Source organism: Cebus imitator, unplaced genomic scaffold, assembly GCF_001604975.1.
Source record: "Cebus imitator isolate Cc_AM_T3 unplaced genomic scaffold, Cebus_imitator-1.0 Scaffold189, whole genome shotgun sequence".
Taxonomy (NCBI): Eukaryota; Metazoa; Chordata; class Mammalia; order Primates; family Cebidae; genus Cebus; species Cebus imitator.
This window is the reverse complement of record NW_016107504.1, coordinates 3,468,081-3,487,717: the sequence shown is the minus strand read 5'-3', so window position 1 is coordinate 3,487,717 and position 19,637 is coordinate 3,468,081. Positions and strand designations below refer to the sequence as shown.

The 19,637-nt window shown below is 46.0% G+C and overlaps 2 protein-coding genes across 13 annotated transcripts in view; one reads left to right on the top strand and one right to left on the bottom strand.

Moving 5' to 3' along the window:
* The window catches only part of TMEM164 (transmembrane protein 164), a 168,075-nt gene extending 154,092 nt beyond the window's left edge, over positions 1-13,983 (bottom strand). Inside the window, exons 1-3 of one of the 12 annotated variants that reach the window (XM_037744967.1) lie at positions 13,762-13,983; positions 12,975-13,059; positions 12,394-12,675 (exon numbers count right to left, since the gene is read on the bottom strand). In XM_037744967.1, the coding sequence (XP_037600895.1) occupies positions 12,394-12,402 (9 nt within the window). In that variant the 5' untranslated portion in view covers positions 12,403-12,675; positions 12,975-13,059; positions 13,762-13,983. Of the gene's footprint in view, positions 1-12,393; positions 13,060-13,374; positions 13,696-13,761 lie in introns of those variants that run through there. The other 11 variants (XM_037744969.1, XM_037744974.1, XM_037744975.1 and 8 more) reach the window with 11 other exon arrangements.
* The window catches only part of LOC108316529 (wiskott-Aldrich syndrome protein homolog 1-like), a 9,994-nt gene continuing 3,138 nt past the window's right edge, over positions 12,782-19,637 (top strand). The window contains exons 1-3 of the mRNA XM_037744977.1: positions 12,782-12,791; positions 13,574-14,231; positions 16,157-16,276. Of these exons, the coding sequence (XP_037600905.1) occupies positions 12,782-12,791; positions 13,574-14,231; positions 16,157-16,276 (788 nt within the window). The remainder of the gene's footprint in view (positions 12,792-13,573; positions 14,232-16,156; positions 16,277-19,637) is intronic.

The following is a 19,637-nucleotide window of genomic DNA, read 5'->3' as shown; positions in this document are numbered from 1 at the left end:
CCACTGTTTAAAAGGCCTAAGGGAGACCCTAAATGAGCAGGGGCACCAGCTGTCCTTAATGTCCATGGACAGTTATTACTGAAAAGTGAGAACCTAACCCCAATGAAAGAAAGGAAACAGAAAATACAAGTGCCAAGAGCCAAGATTAATCCTCCATTCACTGCAAACTGACTGTGGAAAAGGGGGATGAAAAAACAACAGGTGCAGACCACAATGTACTTTGCAAATTGTTTTTCAGGACAGACCCAAAGCAGGGAGTAAGACATTTGGGAAGATGATCCTAGCCTGGTTTCCATGTGCGTCCATCTGAGCAAACACAGCACTGGCTGTGAGATATGGCCAAACACTACCCAGCCCGTCAGGAGACCCTGTGACACGGCGGGCTTCACATTCTTCTCCACAAAGCTAACGCAGCCTTTGCCTAAAGGCCACCCCTGACTCCGATGACCAAGACAATACTACCCTGAAATTCTGCACAGGGCTGAGGGTCAATCAGTTCTCTTGGCTAACTAGCCAGAAACCCCACATGCAAGTAAGGGAACATGACCTTGGCTTGGTGCTAGCTTGCGGGGCTGTTCTGAGAAGAGGTGAACTTGAAAGCAGAGTAAAATCAGCTGCCAAGCAGCAAAAGGGAGATCCAAATGTAGAGGCGGCCCCTTTCCTCAGGGTGCCAAAGCTCTCTGTGGGGCTGGGGGTCCAGGAAATAGGGAGAAATACCCACGTGAAGCAGCAGCCAGCAGTGGCGGCTACCCAAGGGACCAAGTATGAAAGTGTTGCTGATAATGAGGCACTTGTGCACATGACCCTGAGCAGCATTCCTGCAGGGCGCAGGGAGTAAAGTGACTGGGGCACGCACACACACACACACACACACTCAAGTACCTGGAACTTAAAAAAGGAAACTCTTAACAAATGCAAACCAACAATGAACAAGTGCTGATATGAAGAGGGCCCTTTGTTACAATCTTAACTAGGTTTAGAATGGGGAACTTCCATAGCTAATTTCCAAGGGCTGCTGTTTATTTGAGTTACTGTTTGTTTAGAAATGCCCTCTAAACCAGCTCTTCTTCCAGGGAACCAGATTATAGAAAACATAACCTTAGCCTCCTCAATTCTCCCACTCCAAGACTAAGAAACAGCCTTTGTACCCACAATGCTTGGGAATATGCCCAGAGGCCTTCCAATGGCCCTGGCAGGATACAGCACCTCCCCCTATACCCCCAGGCTTGAAATCACATGACCAAGGTCTAGGCTCCAGAAGGCTGCACTGAAAGGGGGTCTTCTCTACTGACTGGTGGCTTAGGTCCCAGAGCACAGTCTTGAAAATGAGGCCCCAGAGCAAAGTCTTGAAAAGGAGTAGAGCTGGTCTTAAGGAGAGAGGATTACCATATCCCAGAGATATAGGAAGAATTGGTTTTCTTCTGTCCATTTGCTGATGCGAAAAGCCAAGGCACAGTGAGGTCTTCTCCTGAAAGCAACACAGGTTCCACTATACCATGCTTCTCCTTCAGCTAAGATACTGCTCCATCTGAAACCTGCCTTTTGCCCAGGAGCTCTGGGGTCTGCCCTTTCTCCTCCAACGGTTACCAAACTGGTAATAGGTGGCACTGGAAAAAGTTACACTCCCCTTAATCAAAAGAAATAAATGAAAAAGTAAAAAAACAAACAAAAACCCATTCACCAATCTATGTCTACCCCATTGCCCCAAACCCACTCCCTTCATACTTCTGTCACAAACTCACTGGTTTCCTAGACTACCAATCTCAAGATACTTTGCACCATAGAGCCAGCCCATTAATAAACAGCAATAATAATTAAGCCAATAGGTCCCTGGAAAGGTAAGTTTCCTAACAATGAGATGTAAGAAGAATTGCCTATTTTAAACAGAATCGCCCAGTCACCCAGAAAGGACTGGATAATTTAAAATATCTTCACATTACCCATAAACGTGTCCTTAGGCCTCAAACTGCAAAGCAACCCTGTCCCACAGAAATTATTACATGGGTGCTAACTTCATGAAACCAATACCTTTGCCCACTGCATGAAATGACGATGCCAGGGAAGATTTTCATGGAAAAACTTTCCTGTATCAAATCCCTACCATCTTACTGCAACAATAGAAACCCAAGCTCGAAGCAGCAGCCATAGTAAGAATGATGATGACTGTCATCATCACCCTCGTCATGTTGGTCACCAACATCATCATCGTCATCATCATCATCATCATCACTTAAATGTATTGAATGTTTCCTATGTGCCAGATACTATCCTAAGTGCTTTATTAGTATTTTCTCATTTTTCTCACTTAATCCTCACAACAACTCTGGTATATTCAAGTTTGATCATACCATTTGATGAATATGGGAAAACAGGCTCAGAGAGGTTAAGTAATTTGCCCAGGGTTACAGAGCTAGTGGTAGAATTTGAATCCAGGCTTTTACCACCCTAGAGACTGTAATCTATCCCAGTACATCACTGTGATTTCAAAATGTTAAGTAATATTATTACTCTATTGATAACTGCTAACATTTCTTCAGTGCATACAATAAGCCAGAAATTCTTCTAAATACTTGATTTAAATTATTCATTTAACCCTCACAACAACCCTGTTATTACTCCCATTTTACAGATGCAGCTAAGTAACTTGCCTAAGGTCACGTGGTGATAGAGCTCAAACCCAAACCCGGAAATATGGTCCAACGAATCTATCTACTAAGCTGAACATGCATTAGGAGAATGAAGCATTTCTACTGTCCTACTTAAGTCAGGAACCCTGCTATGTCCCAATCCAAACCTACAACGTCCCAGCTAGAATTTGGCAAGTAAATTCCAATGACGAAACTTATCTAGCCCTGATGTGTACATACCACCCACTCAAATCTGATTAATGCAGGAAAAGAAGATCAAAACTCTTTATAGAAGTCTCTCTTAACCCTCATTTTCCTTCAACCTGATTTCTGAAGAGAACACCTATCAGCCTTTTTGTGCTCTTCCCAGAACATCTAATAAGTGTTTACCCAGGACTCCCAGAGCCATAGTTAAGGGCCTTAATGTGCAATCTGGCTCTGCACCTTATTTAATCAGCACCTGAATGAAATGTCTCTTTGCTAGCAATAGCCAGAGCACAGTCAGTCAGAGACTTTCTGCAAACATAGCTGGTCGACTGGCAAAGACAATTCAATTCACAGGCAAAATACACCCTGACTTTATACCACCACTGGCATGTGATGGAGAGGGGGAGACTGAAGGCACTGAGCTAGAATTAGGATGGTACCATGCTTCCTTTCCTCTCCAGATGATCTCACTCCTCCCTCTCCTACCCACCTAAACACATGGCCCAGGGCAGAGCTTGCACTGTTTCTGCCACACAGGCTAATCCTCTCTGACCTCCTGGCTCCTTGTAATCCATTCCCTTCCCTCAACATCACCCGGCTCAGAACAAAACTCACATTATCCTTCTTCCCTGTGCCATTTCCTCCAGCAGCTACTAGACAGGAACCAAAAGCAATCAAGAGATTCCCCCAAACCCTCTCCTTTAGGATCCTATGCTGGCAACAAATCCAAGCGCCTTGATGCCCATGAACTGACAGATGTGCAGCGCTACCCTGTGTAGCCAGGAAAGAACCAAGTAAACACAGAGGACTGACTGGTGCCCAGAAGAGGGTTCCTCCCCAGGCCTTCAGATTAACTACTGCATCAAAGTACTGTGGAGGGAGATTTACATTAATACGAAACCCTAAGAGTCAGCAAGTAGGGTGGAAAGGCACTGACAATTTCAGTTTTTCTGATCAAGGGCATAAGGGGGAGAGAAGAGGCCAAAACCTGAGGAAGGAACACAGGAAAGGACACCTGCTTAAAAACACTAGACACAGTCTACCAATTAAATATTACATTAGGGTAAAAAGGCCCTTTTTTAAAACACATCCTCTCCCTTATGCCAAGTGGAGTCTGTCCACTCATACTTCAGTATGAAACTCTGAAATAAAACTGCTTTCTTTCTAATCCCCTCATGGCTATCATCTCCTCTGATGGGATGGGCATTTTGAATTAGAGAAAGGATTGTTTTGGAGCTTGGAGTACTCTAGAAGAAGGCAAGCTTGGATGGTGTGGGTCAGGTGGTGAGACCTGAAAACAGGGAAGAAGAGACACAAAAAAGAAAGGTAGAAAGATGGCACCATAAGCCGAGCACAGTGCCTCACGCCTGTAATTCCAGCACTTTGGGAGGCCGAGGCGGGCAGATCATGAGTTCAAGTAATCGAGACCATCCTGGCCAACATGGTGAAACACCGTCTTTACTAAAAGCACAAAAATTTCATCGGGCATGGTGGTGCGTGCCCGTAGTCCCAGCTACTCAGGAGGCTGAGGCAGGAGAATTGCTTGAAACTGGAAAATGGAAGTTGCAGTGAGCCAGGATCGTGCCACTGCACTCCAGCCTGGTGATAGAGTGAGACTCTGTCTCAAAAAAAGAAAACAAAACAAAACAAAAGAAAAGAAAAAAAAAGAAAGGAAAGAAAAGAAAAGAAAAGAGGGGGGAGAGAGAGGGAGGGAGGGAGGGAGGGAGGGAGGGAGGGAGGGAAGGAAGGAAGGAAGGAAGGAAGGAAGGAAGGAAGGAAGGAAGGAAGGAAGGAAGGAAGGAAGGGAGGGAGGGAGGGAGGGAGGGAGGGAGGGAAGGAAGGAAGGAAGAAAGGAAGGAAGGAAGGAAGGAAGGAAGGAAGGAAGGAGGGAAGGAAGGAAGGAAAGCAGGCAAGCAAGCAAGCCAGCACCACATTTCATCAGTGCTGCTGGACTTTACAGCAGCAACCATTCAGGACCCACTAAAAATCCCCTACTAGTTACAGGTGGGATATCTGCTATCTTCCCGTTTCTCACATTTAATGTCTGCTCCCTTACCCCCAATGTTCTGGGCCTCTGTCCTTAACAGTGTGGGCCCTCCTTGAGACAGCACAGAGAACACAATTTTCTATGTCATCCCCTATCAAGGATTCCAGGGCATCTACAGTTCACTTAACAGCTCAGAAATGACAGAGCATTCCTAGAGTTTCACTTAGTTGGCCAAGGGAGAAGTAAGACATCTACCCCTGATGATAACAGGCAAATAATTCCAGGTTACAGTTGAGACACTGTTCTGTGAAGGGAGAAGCAACTTTGTGAACTTATGTTGTGATCTCTCAAAGTAACATCTAAGGCTCACAGGCATTAGAATCATCTGGAAATTTGTTATAAATGCAGATTCCCATCCTCACCCTAGACCTGCTCAGAATTGCTGTGTAGAGAGATAGACATCTACATTATAACAAGCTTCCAAGGGATTATTTCAAAAATAAAGTTTGACAATCACTGCTCTCCACATCCATAGTTTCTTCCTGTCCACTTGAACACTGGGGTAAGTGGGGGAGAAATGGGGAGATAGCATATAGCCTTTGCACTTATTGTTTCTTATGCCTAGAAATCTTTTTTTTCTCTGTCACCCAATTGAACTCCTGCTCATTCAAACACATTTATTGAGCACCTACTGGAGCCAGTCCCTGTTCCAGGCACTAAGAGAACAAAAACCAAGGGTCCTTGCTCTCATGGAGCTAACATGAACCAGCTCAAATGTCACCTCTTCTAGGAAGTTTCCCTTAATTGCATTAGGAAAAAAAAAGACCCCTGTCCTCTATGCTTTGTTCAAATCTGTTACTATACATGATCTATTTCCTTGTCCATCTCATCAAAACTGTGAGCAAAATGAGGGCAAAGGCTACTTTTTTTTTTCTTTTTTTGGCTTTGCTTTTGAAGGTACGTCAGCAATGACTGCTTCTTATTTCTCTTTGACCAATGCCTGGCACCAATGTTTGGCACAAAATAGGCATTTGATAAATATCTGCTGAGTGAATGTAAGAAAGAATAAACTCCCACGAACATTTAAAACAAGAGTCTTGCAAATAGAGTTAGCATGCAACAACCATGTGTCAGCATTCCCTCTTGTGAGTCCCTGCAGATCTTAGAGACTGGAAAGGGGGAATATAAAAGGACTGGAAGGATATGGAATATACCTCTGGAAGGTAATAAAGGTGGCCTGGCTGAAATACTCCATTGACATAACTAACAGTCACCAAACAAGCCACTGGAACTGTATAGCTACCTTAAAACCCCCTTCACAATAACTTGGGACCCTCAACTTCTAATCAGAATCACAGTATTTAACAGTTACGGAGGTGGTGCCAGAAGACTTAAAGCCTTGCCCACAGATCACCCAGACTCATGCTCAGTTAGGATAGGCACTTGAACCAACTTCCTACCTAATTACTTTAGCCACTAGATAATGTCTCTAAAAGTGGGGTCCAAGGAAGACCAGCATTAGAATCACCCAAGTGCTAGTATAAATGCAGATTTCCATCATTATCATAGACCTGCTCAGAATCACGGTGTAGAGAACAAGGTATCTGCATTATAACAAGCTTCCAAGAGACTTCTCTACAAATAAAGTTTGGCAATCATGGCTCTAAACATCCATAGTCTCTTCATGTCCACTCAGCTAGTTACTGGCAGGAGAAGAGCACCTGAGACAAGATATTCTCAATATACCAAAATATGTGAAAGACTGGGAGAAGCAGAGAAGCCTGGCTCTTCATTTCAATAAGGCGTGATAACAATGAGCTGGCCACTGAAAAATACAAGAGGGGAGAAAAAGTAAAAGCGAGTCTCTGGCTTAATAACATTTTTTTATTGATATGGTATTAAGAAGCAAGAAAGTTGGCATGTTCAAGAGATTAAGATCAAGATCCAACAGCGTAATTTCCTGATTGGCAGAAAAGCAGACACTTCAGGCCAAGATTGGACAGAGATTCTAATAACCAACTCTTTTGTGATGGAAATTCTACAAAAAGATGCATGAGCAGGGCCTGAGATTGCCTCACACCTGTGGCTATTTCAAAAAACAGGCAGGAAGATTCTTTTAATGAGAACATAGTAGAGAAAGAAAAAAGGAAAGCAAAAAGTCAGTTCCATCAATCAGTCAGTCACCATTATCCAGGTACATATTAATGTCCATGTACAGTATTATATTCAGCTCTGGAAGGAGTTACAAAGGAAAAACCCTTTATTCCTTTAGTTTAAAAAAGTGTTCCCACTAATGGTGTAAAGAAACATACAAAAAAAAAAAAAAAGTGATCTGGCCAAATGCAAGATTACCTACATGCACACAAAGGTATTCATTAAAGAGTTCATTAAAGAGCCCAATATTCTGATAAGTATTCATATGGCTGGGAAAGGAGGACAAAATGTGTTACTGGAATAACTAGAGTCAGGTCAGGCTTATCTGGAAAGGTTTCATAGAGGAGAATCTTCAAGGGAGCATTTAGCGAGGGGAGGAAACTAAAACAAGTCTCACAAAGACTGAGAAGAAGGCAGCACATCTATGGCAAAGGGATAAAAATCCTGAGAGCTTGTGGACCATCCACTGAATAACAGCCAGCAACATACGGTTATTTAAAAGCAAGCTGAGTTGTGTTAACAGGTACAAGGCATGAAAAGACTGGGAAAGAAAATCTTTCTTCTCTGCTTCATGTGGGCTGGACCTCTGGTAAGAGTTAGTGTCCAGTTTTATACGCCGTGCATGAGAAGGGTATCCAGACACAGGCAAGGATCCAGAGAAAAGTATCAAAAATGATTAGAGGAATGCCTTCTAGAAGCTATCAAAAAAGGTAAAAGGACTTGAGCTGTGTCAGTTTCTGAGTCTGAAGTTAAAAGTCTACTGGTCATCTATCATCTTTGACCTCTTTTGCCTAGCTTCTCAGTTTAAGTGACCACACAGTTATTCAGAGAATTCAAATGCTTCATTTCCCCGTGGTCCATTTCATGGAGAAGACTGAGATAGGAAAAGGTTAAATAGTTTGCTGAGGTTCCTGTAGCAAGCCATGAGCAAAACTAGCATCATAATTTTAAATCCGGGGCTGTCTGTGGGTTGTTTAATTCACTGATCCGCAGCACCTCTCTTTATGTGGACGCCCCTGAAGACTGTAACAATGAAAGATGGAAAAATTCTCTGCAAATTTCCTTGGGGGGAGAAATAAAACAAACTAAAAAGGAATGTCATGCTTCACTGGTGAGGCCCATATAAACATCATTGCCTGTGTCCCCCTGGACTGATGACACAGGACTCAGTTCATCTGATAAGCTGTCAGCAGATGGCTGGATCCTTTATTGTACCCATTACCCACCAACGTCAGTCCCAAGCAGGAACAGTAATCAGTGCTCCAGACAACAGATGGAGAATGAGGAGGTGTGTCTGGTCTGAAGTCAAGGGGGAAAACAGAAAGCCAAGTTTCTCAAATCCATCAGGTTTTCTCTAAAACATATCCATCACATAACAACTGGAATGCAACAGTGTGTATTCAGTGAGTTGCAAAGGGTTTCACCAGAAGCTCAGGACTTTTTGAGTGTGTGTCATTCTATACTTTTGGTAAGGAGGGAGGAGGTAAGAAAAATCATACAGTGAACCAAAAGCAGATAAGCCATATTTGGTTGAAGCTAGATTTCTAATATATTGTAAAGAAGAAAAAAAATCAAATAGCTACAGAAGCTCTAAAAAAGGATGGGATTCAGTTACTCACTAAAAACCAACAGCTTGGGACTAAGGGGTCAACAGCACCAATTATTTGCCAAATGCCCAGCCAGGATACAGCCTACCTTATGTACACGGACATCAAGGGTTAAACGGCATATGCTGCACCCCACTAAGTTCTGTGCCCAAGAATTGAACTATTAAACAAGACATCCCAAATAGGATACTTTTCTTAAGTTTCTAACACAAAGGCAACATAACTGGACTCAAGGAGGGTAAAGGGCCACTAAATAAAGACCACCAGTGTCTTTACAACAGTCACACTATCTAGCATTTTAACCCTTCTGCTGAGAAACTGTAGATTTTAAAGACTTAAAAACTATGAGAATCTCTTCCTGCTAAGCCCAGATTCCCACTGTGGCAGCTCAGTTCTAAAGCCACCTGTGCCACTAACTTACTGGGTGATTTTTGGTAAACAGAATAATCACTCCATAAATTCACTCCCTGCCACACATACCTGCCAAAATTGTAAGCAAAATGGGACTAGCCATGCTTGAAGAAATATTTATTGGTATAATTGATAGACACCACTGATATTTAGCAAGGTGTTTAGCAACCATGTGCTAACCTTGGTGCTTGCTGATATTGAGAACACTCAAACATGTCTGGCTGGAGGTTTAGCTGTGAGATGGCGCTATGTCAACCATACATGCCTGTATCAGTCTCCAGTCCCAGGACACATTTAAGAAATCCGACAAGGCCAAAAAGAAACCTGACAGGATGAATATTAATCAATAACAGAACTTGGACACAAGTACTGCTCCTCCTTATGCTACTAAAGTTGGCAGTCACCCAAAGGCAGCATGGCTATGACGAGAGCCTGTATAACAAGGTCTTGGGAATGAGTATTTTGCAGACTGAAAAATGAGAGATGGGGAGTCTAACCAATTTCCCTCCAACTTATCTATTTCCTGGCCTAAAGCAATACCTCCCTTGTTACAAAGTTACACTGACTCTCTGAGGAAGAAGGCCTTTCTATAAAGCCAAAACTGAGTCATCCTGTTGAGAGACACATATCAGACATGTCTCTGCTAAGCTATCCCTTTCACTTCAGCTAATATCTCTCTTTGTTACAACTTCTAAATTCCACAGAATTTGCCACTATAACATAGCCTAATTCAGCTAGTTCACTTGTCAAAGCATTTCTTTTTACACAGTATCTCCTCTTTGGAATATACATTGTTGCAGGAAACATTTTAACATCTCTTTCTCCAGCCCTAAGCAAAATATGACAATGTATACAAAAGTGCCTTATAAACAGTAAGTACTAGATAAATAAAAGGTGTTATGTTGTTCTAGGTATACATACCATCATTGGTCATTCTGCAACCAAGTCAGAAAACTATTTCCAACCATCTGCTGTTAATTTTTTTTTTTTTTTTTAGGATTCATCAACTTGTAACAATCCATACATTCCTGCTTCCCAGGAAAACCCATATAGAGGGTATAGAAAGTTGGATTAATCAGAGGCTAGGTCTCCTGGTATACCAGGGGTTACTCTTTAAATGATACAAAGCAGTGACTTAGGGGAAAAGGACAACGAAGCATAATTCTGATGGGGCTCAAGAACTCCTCAGCATGGTGTGTTCTAAGCCCCCATCCTAACGTTTCACAGTCTGCCATCATCCTCTGCATGTGTTCCCAAGCATGGCCCAGTTGAGTTTACTGTACTGGGGAGACACACGGAGAAAACAATGAATGGGGACTGGTCACCTGACTTCCACAGAGAAGAAACTAGCTTTCTTTTTTCCACACAAGGAGGTCAAAAGCATTTCAGAATAGCTCTCTGTTGTATCCCCATCTATGACTTAGAGAGACAAGAATCACATAGACGGTCTAGAGCCAGGAAGGCAACTCTGCTTCATATTACAGGTAGGCAAACTGAGGCCCAGGAAGAGTACTTTCTCCAAAGTCACACAATGAGTTAATGCCAGCACTAGTTCTCCAGAATCTTCTAAGAGCCTCTAAAAATCTTTCTTGTAAAAACCATGGTCCTGCCAGGCTTGACGTCATTACACCAGCAGCAACCCCAGTCAGGCTGAATTTAGTCCTTTGTTGACCTTCTAGGTATGTGGCTGTCAGAAGCCTCAAGACCACTTTGTAGAAGAAGCACCCTTTGACCCTCACCACCTGCCATCCTAAAAAAGCACTCCTGTCCCGACAGCCTCACACAGCATCGGCTGAGATGCGTTGTTTCCTCTCATTAACAAAAAGCCCGTTCATTAAAAATAGAAAGAAAGAAAGAGGACTGACTCAAATTTACACAGAAGGTCTAGCTGGGACAGCCCTGGACTTCCTGTGAATGGCATTACTTCCCAAGAAGCCCTCTCTTAAAAAATGCTGCCCACTCCAGCCCCGATGCTTACAGCCACCTAATCAAAAATAGCCGCTTTATTTCAAAGTTATCCATATCTCCTTACCATGTCTGCAAGAAACTGAGGCCAGGAGCCTGCAATCAAATGACTTCCTAGGAACACAGTGCAAGCAAGTATCCAAGCCATGAGTAGGCAGCGTGGTGCTCATCTGCCTAAGACTTCCAGAGGAGTGCCCCACCACCCACTGCCACCCTCACTTTGGGGTTGACAGCTTGCAACCTCAAGGTGGATGGGTGTGCTTTCCAATCCAGGCACCAATTCACCTTTTGGCTACAAACAAATGACTTTTCATTCCTGAAGCCCTCCAGGCCTGTAAAATGGAGATAATAATGTCAACCTCCTGCCCCAAGCTAGGTTGTCACTAGTCTCTGAACAATAACCTTCTACAAACATAAAGGCAATAAAGGTGCTAAAGACAGGTTTCAAAACTGCCCTGAATAAAACACACTGGGTTTTCCATAGCCCAAAATCTAAAAAAGACTGACTGTGCCTCCATTCTCCTCTTCCTCCTCTTCCATGGTTTTCTAGCTTTAGAACATCTCTCCACACGGGCCGAGTACAGACAGTCTCACTCTTGGTCCTCACCCAGATTATTTTTATGTATCTGGCAACCTGCCTTTTCAATCTCATTTGTTTTCCTTAGCACCACTAATGGGTAGAAGTCGAGGAGGTAAAGAAATCAGCTTCCTAGGCACCCTCAGACTATAACCACAAGAGACAGAATGGCAGTGATAAGATGGAGAGGTATGCAAAAAAAAAAAGAAAGAAAGAAAGAAATACCCTCTCACCATAGTGATCACAAGCCCAAAGTTCATAAGGCAGACTGGGGACCTCCTTCAGAACTCACTTAGTAGGAGCTTGGTGCTGCTCCAACGACTCTAATTGCAAAGGTAGACCTCACTCTAAAAGCATAAACTCCCAAATGAAAGAGTCATTCAGAGAAATTCGTAAAAGTATTTCCCCAAAGTACCACAGTGTAGATGAGAAAGTTTATGTGACCACCTCCAGGAAAGGGTGTCACCAGGCCCCTGGGAAATCAACTACCACAGAAGGCAAGGGAGCTGGGCCATGGTCCACTGATGTGAATCAGAAAGGGCACCTGGCTGGGCCTGGACTTCCTGCTTGTGCATGGCCAGGGTAGGGTAGGGCTGGGAGGGGAGAGGCAGCCAGCATGAGTGCCAGTCGTTCCTAAGGTTCAGGCACAAGGTTCCTCATCTCCACTGTGGGGCTGACTCATTGTGCAAAGGTGAAAGAAAGCCAAACCTGAAATTGGCACAAGGGCAGCCACTCGTTGGAAAATCATTTTAAGGGTCCCACTCCCCGCCGGGTGAGGTGCTGTACACTATGGAGTGTCCTGAGCACACAAATGACTCTTATCACTTAGGCTGCCCAGGAAAAAGTCAACAGACTCACATGCATCATGGTGACCAGGTGACAGGGGTTGAGCAGGTAGATGACGGTCTTGGTGGCGAACTTAAAGCCCACCTCCACCCCGAAGGTCAGGCACAGGGCTACTAAGAGCAGATTCTTGCTCAGGCTCTCCTTGCCTTCCTCTGGCCGCTGGGTCACCTGCTCTGGCTGGCTGCCAGGGCTACCCCTACCGTCCTCCTTCGTCTGCCTCAGGATGTGCCGCAGGGCCACCAGGATCTCCAACAGGGCCAGGGTCAGGACCACCACACTTTCCAGCAGCCGCTGCTGCCAAGAGAGGAAGGCAGCACAGTCGGGGCCCCCATTGCCTGCAAAACTGGGGTCCACGCCCCCATAGAGCCAGTCCAGGAGACTCTTGTAGCTATACCGGGACATGATGCAAAGTGGATCTCCTTGACCACAGTGCAGGAAGCAAGAGTGAGATGGAACACGAGCCCAGGGGGTTGCCCGAGTGGTGGACCATGTAAGGCGGGCACACCCCCACAACCCCCCTCCAGACACCAGGGCACTGTGAGCAGGGGAGGGGAAGCTACACGCGAGGCCCGGGGTAAAGTGCTGGCTCTAACTTGTCCCCACGGCTGTCTGGGGGAGCCCCCCGCGCTTCTCCAGTGGCCACCAACGAGGCAGGGTTGAAAGGAGCCGTTGGCCAATCTAAAAGGAAGGAGAGGAAAAAAAAAAAGGTCTCAAAGAGGCAATTGCACCGGGAATTAGGAAGCAGGACGGGTAACTAGCAAGGGAAGAAAAGGGGAACCGGGCAGTAGCGAAGCAAGCAGGGGTCAGGGAAGCCGGAGGCCGAGAGGGTCAGGGCGGGGGCCAAGGGGACCGGCAGTGCTGCGGCAGCGAACCGGGAGGCAAAAGGGGTCAGAGCTAGGGGACACGCGGAGGCCAGGAGAGGGGCTAGCGGGGCCGGGCAGGCGGGGAGGGCGACGGGGATGGCTGGGACGCCGGGCTCCTCATCTCACGCACTCGCCACAGAGGGATCTCTTACTCCTGCAACCGCGTGGCCGTCTCTGCCCCCAGCTAGCAACTTCGCCGCCGACTGGCCCCTCCAGTCAATTTAGAGCCGTCCCGGTTCAGCCTCCCGCCCCCGGGTACACCCCCGAGCCCCCAGCTCCACCCTCCGGCCCCAGACGCCTGCCCTCCCGGCAGCACCACCCCTAGCCAGCGGCCCGCCCGGGACCTGCCCCCCTCGCGCAGGCAGCGGCGGGAGGAAACCGGAGGGAGGGCGGGAGGCCGGGCCAGCCGGGGGCTGGACTAAAGCCGGCCCCCTCCCTCCGCCCCGGCGCCGCAGGCTCCCGCGCCTCCCGCCCGGCCCCGGAGACCGGCAGCCGCGCCCCTCGGGGCTCTACTCACCGGCAGCTCGGCCCGCGGCCCTGGCTTGGGCGACTGCTCCGCTCCCTCGCTCCCCGCGCCGAGCGCTCGGCTCCCCTGGCGGCCGCCGCCGCGGCGCACGGCTCCTCCTCCCAGTCTTCCTCCCCCTGCAGCAGCCGCGCTCGCTTCCTCCTTCTTCCCCTCTCTCTCTCTCCTCCCCCTCGCCGCTGCCAACGCCACCGCCTCCCTCCCGCCTCGTCCAGTTCAGCTCTGGACCCCGCCACACGCCCTCCGGCCAGGACTACTCCTCCTCGCCTGCTTCCCTTTTCTGCCTCCGGCACTCCCCTGACTGGTCCACCATTCACACCTCCCACCCTCCGCGGCTTCGGCTCTCCCTCCTCCTACCCCCTCCTCCGGCTCAGTCTCCGCCTCCTTCCTCCTCCTCCCTGGCCTGCCTCGTCCTCTGCACTCGGAGCCTGCACGCGTGCACAGCCACCCTCCTTCACAACCGGGTACGGAATTCGCCCCCTCGGTGAAGCCCTGTTGACTGGCACCGCCTCCCGCGACCTAGTTCTCCAGGGCACTTCTTTCTTTCTATACTGGACACATAGTAGGCGCTTAGCCGGCCCGCACCAACTTCTTGTGCAGCGAATAAGCCTTTCTAATGAGCAACTTGGCTTTGGGGTATGTGCTTGGTATAGCCGGCTCCTCTTCGCGATTCCTCCTTTCTGCCACGAAACGCTAGCCTCATGCAAGACCAGAAAGGCATCTTCTCTCCCCTTTCTAGCCACTCCCCCACTCCCCACTTCAGAGCCTAGGATGTGGGCTTCTTTTCCCTACTCCTCCCCCTCCTGCTCTGATCCAGTATTTTCACTCTGCCTCTCCACACAGACCACCCCTGCCACACCTTCTCCCTCTCCCACTTCTTCCCTTTCTCCTAACAAACCTTTAATGGTAGGCCAGTGGGAGGAAGAGAGGCTTCCCTTGACCTCTCTCCCGCCCCCCCCCTTCCCCCTTCCCCTCTCCCGAGAGCAGTTGCTTCCTAACCTACAAGGCCAGCCAGGACTCTGAGTGTGGAGGAACAGCTCTAAGCCCAAAACCTGGATAAAGGCAACTGACTGAAATAAGATCCCCTCTTCATACCTGCTCCTTTTTACCCATTGGCTGTTATGCTTTTCTTGAGACAGTGGAACAGGAAAAGGACCTTCTCGGGACCTACCTCATGTTGATTTAATATTTATTGAAGACTCAAGATGAGTTAGAAGAAAATTCAGAAAACACTTAGGCACCTTGCCTAGGAAACACTTTTGGATGTTGCCTGCAAGCCAGGCTCAAAACATAAAATGCAATCTACTGTATTATCAGGCCATTGCCCTCCCGTTTTCTCCAAGTCTGGTTTTCCAAACAAGTACAGCTAGGTAGCTTTGTGTGACTCCAAGCTTGTACGACATCTGCCATAGCCCTGATGTTCTCCAAGTGTCACAGGCGTTAGAACCAGAGCGACTCCATCTTAAATAGGGGCTGGGTAAAATGAGGCTGAGACCTACTGAGCTGCATTCCCAAAAAGTTAGGCATTCCAGTCACAGGATAAGCTAGGAGGTCAGCATAAGATTATACACCAGGAAGACCTGGCTGATAAAATAGGATGCATTAAAGAAGCCTGCCAAACCACACTAAAACCAAAATGCTGATGCAAGTTACTTCTGGTCATCCTCACTGCTCATAATATGCAAATTATAATGCATTAGCATGGTAAAATCACTCTCACCAGCGTCTAGAAGTTACTCTATATGGTGTAAAAGGGGGAAGAACCCTCAGTTCTGAGAATTGTCCACCCCTTTCTCAGAAAACTCATGAATAATCCACCCCTTGTTTAGCATATAATCAAGAAATAACCATAAGTATTGTCAGTCTAGCAGCCTAAGCTGCTGCTCTGCCTATGGAATAGCCATTCTTCATTCCTTTACTTTCTTAATAAACTTGCTTTGACATTACTAGGAATTCTTTCTTGCCCCAAATTCTTGCTCAAGTCCAAGAACCCTCTCTTGGAATCTGAATTCAGACCCCTTTTCGGTAATACAAGTGCCAGTTAATAAAGAACGACAACATACAAGGCTTGATTCAGAGGCTCACTAGTTCTTTCTCCTTAGGTGTTTTGTTAAATCCTCAGCAATGTAACCAGGGAACATTAAAGACAAACCTGTGGAGCACCTAGAAATGGCAGACAGCATCCCAAGACCTTAAGTTACTATCTTCAAGGAAGCAAGAATGAAGGTATAGCACTCAGCCAATGGCTTCAGTAATCCCTCCAATTTCCACCTGAGCTTCTGTTGGAAATTTGGCCTAGACTGTCCCTAGTTTGCAACCATGACTATGGTTACTGATGACTGTAGCCAGGCCAGTTTTCTAACCTGAACCATAAATTCCTTTTTCACAGGCATGTTGAAGAAAAAGCCAAACTCCGTAAAATATTTGAAGAGATTTATTCAACACCAAATGTGAAGACCATGACACGTGACACAACCTCAGAAGGTCCTGAGATCATGTGCCCGAGGAGGTCAGGTTACAACTTGGTTTTATACATTTTTGAGAAACAGGAGTTACAGGCAAAGACATTAATCAATACATGTAAGGTATACACTGGTCTCGGCCTGGAAAGGCGGGACATCTCTTGTGGCTGGGGGGAGCTCACAGTCATAAGTGGATTCAAAGATTTTCTGACTAGCAATTGGTTGAAAAAATTATGCTTTGTCTAAAGAGTTGAAGTCAGCAGAAAGAAATGCTTGAGGTAAGATAAGGGACGTTGTGGAAGCCAAGATTCTTGCTACGTAGATGAAGCCTACAGGTAGCAACTTTCAGAGAGAATAGATGTAAAATATTTTATTGAACTATAAAAGGCGCTCCTCTCTTACTTAAATCTCTCCTGGATCATGAAAGGACCTAGAAAGGGAAGGAGATTCTCTACAGAAGGTAGATTTTCTCCACAAGAGATAGCTTTGCAAGGCCATTTCAAAATATGTCAAAGAAATACATTTTGGGGTAAAATACTTTGATTTCCTTCAGGGCCTGCTATCTGTCAGGTGGTGCTATACCTGGGTCAGGTTAGAATTCGGTATCTTATTGACACAAAGAGTCTGTTTTGTCAGCCTTATGATCTCTGTTTTAATGTTAATGCTGATCAATTGTGCCTAAACTCCAGAGTAGCAAGATCTAGATCTCGGCTCACTGTAACCTCTGCCTCCCAGGTTCAAGTGATTCTCCTGTCTCGACCTCCCAAGTAGCTGGGACTACTGGCATGTGCCACTACACCCTGCTAGTTTTGTATTTTTAGTAGAGACTGGGTTTCGCCATGTTAGCCAGGCTGATCTTGCACTCCTGACCTTAACTGAGCTGCCTGCCTCAGCCTCCCAAACTGCTCAAACTGCTGGGATTACAGGCGTGAACCATCATGCTGGCCTGAACTAGTTTTTCAAGTTTTCTTTCCAGATCCCCTCAGTCAAGTAGGGAGTATATGTTGGAGGGTGTGTCTGTTCGGTCAGTTAGGGGGCTTAAAATTTTATTCTGGATTTACAAGTAGAATAACAAAGTGTTTTTAGGATATAAATTCTAATCTAATCCCATTTATATTATTTACTTGCTGTGTCACCTTGGACAATTTACTCAACCTCCCTGTGCCTCAATTGTCACATCTATTAATTGAAAGATACTATTGTCAAATCCATGAGGTTATGAACAGTTAAATGAGCTGAACGTTGGGGACCATAATTTAGTGTCTGGTGCACAGAAAGTGTTCACTAAGGGCTCCCTATTGTTGCCCATCCTTGCATTTGCATGTGTACACACATGTAAGCACGTGCATGCACACACAAGCTCAAATTCAATGCCCTCCCCCACATCTGCATAAACAATCCTACCATCCTTAAAAACCCACATAAAATTGCACTCTCACTAATCCCCCTCCCCCAGCTCCCGGAGCTCTCTCCCTCCTCTGAACTTGTACAGCATTTATTGCCTGCACTACTCATTTTATTCTGAATCACATACTGCCTTCCATTGTTCTCTCATTGTGACTCTTGTCTCCCACACCAAGCTCTTTGAGAGCTGGGAATGGATCTCAATCTTTTCTAAACCCCACCCACAGCACCTAGCAGAGTGGCAAACTCCTAATAGGCACTAAATAAGTGCTGGGAGATTATTGTCCCCATAAATAAAAGGCAGGCAATAATTGAGCTGAAATGGTGTGTCAATTTAGAGCTGCAAAAGCTTCAGACAAAAGTCCTAATCATTTCTTTGCTAGGACACAGGCCAGAGCTTTCTTGTCTCCAGACAGTAACAAGAGCAAATCACCTTTTGTTTTTTACATAGACCCTTGCAGCACAGCAGTGAAAATGGAACCCAGAATCCAGGCTTGGTTCAATGAAACCTTGGGGAAAATTATCTCTGTGTGGTTCAGTGTACTCAGAAGCAAAATGAGAGGGTTGGACTGGAATGATCTCTAAAATACCTGCTGGTATTAATCTTCTATGATTCTACAAACTCAGCCTTCCCACCTTTTTATCCCAGTCTAGTTTGAATCTTAAAGCAGAAAGATAATGTACCTACCTGACTTGGAGATATGAACCTGTGGAGACAATACTCTAAATTCTTTTGGTCAAAGTGCCTTCCAGCTATGAACACAGCTGACTTACCGTGGAGTGCAATGTGTCAGAAAGTATTACCTCTGTTGTACTACAGACAAACTGAAGTTCAGAAAAGTTAAATGACTTGTCTAAGGTCACACAAGTTAGTGGCAGAGGACTAGAACCAGGGGTTCTAATGCCCAGTCCAGTGTTCTTTCAACAGTAGGAGCCAGAGCAAGCTCATTCTCTTTGATTTCACTGTTTAACCTTTTCTCCTCCTGCATTTTTATTCTTTGAATCAACTGCTGCCACTCTGTCCACAATGGAACCTGAGAGTCGAATGCATACATGATCTTACACAATCAAAAAACAATGCACACCCCCAACATTACATGAAGTGTTAACAGTAGAAATAAACTACATGGAGGATGAAGAGAGAAGTAGTTGCCTTAATTTGACTGTCTGCTTACTGCTTCTGCCACCCCTCAAAGCATTCAACACTAGTATTTTCTTGAGTTTCTATTATGTTCATAGAAATGTGCTATTGCCTGTGAGCAATATCTGCTCTCAAGGAGCTTAAAATTCAGCTGTGAAGATACTCACTAACAAGGGAGGTAAGAAAACAGTAAATGAGGGAGGTATAAACACAAGCCAAGCAGATATGAGCTGCTACCACAAGAACAAGTCTTGTATATGTCAAGTGAGTTGTATCAAGGAGAGTGAGAAGAACTCAGGAGTAGCTCAATACCAAGTCAAGTCATCCTTGGGAAGAAAAGTCAGCATGCCAGGTACCCTAGAGATACTGACAGGGAGGGATAAGGAAGAAGCCCCCTGGAATGCTAGCAATGCTCTGTGTCTTAATCTGGGTCTCAGTTCACTGCAACCTCTGTCTCCCAGGCTCACTTGATTCTCCTGCCTCAGGCTCCCAAGTAGCTGGGACTACAGGCCCACGCCATCATACTCAGCTAAACTTTATATATATATATATATATTTTTTTTGAGACGGAGTCTCACTCTGTCACCCAGGCTGGAGTGCAGTGGCGTGATCTCGGCTCACTACAACCTCCACCTCCTGGGTTCAAGGGATTCTCCTGCCTCAGCCTCCTGAGTAGCTGGGACTACAGGCACCTGCTACCATGCCCAGCTAATTTTCTTTGTATTTTTAGTAGAGACGGGGTTTCACCACGTTGGCCAGGCTGGTGTCGCACTCCTGACCTCATGATCCACCTGCCTTGGCCTCCCAAAGTGCTGGGATTACAGGCATGAGCCACCGCGCCTGGCTGGATTTTTTTTTTTTTT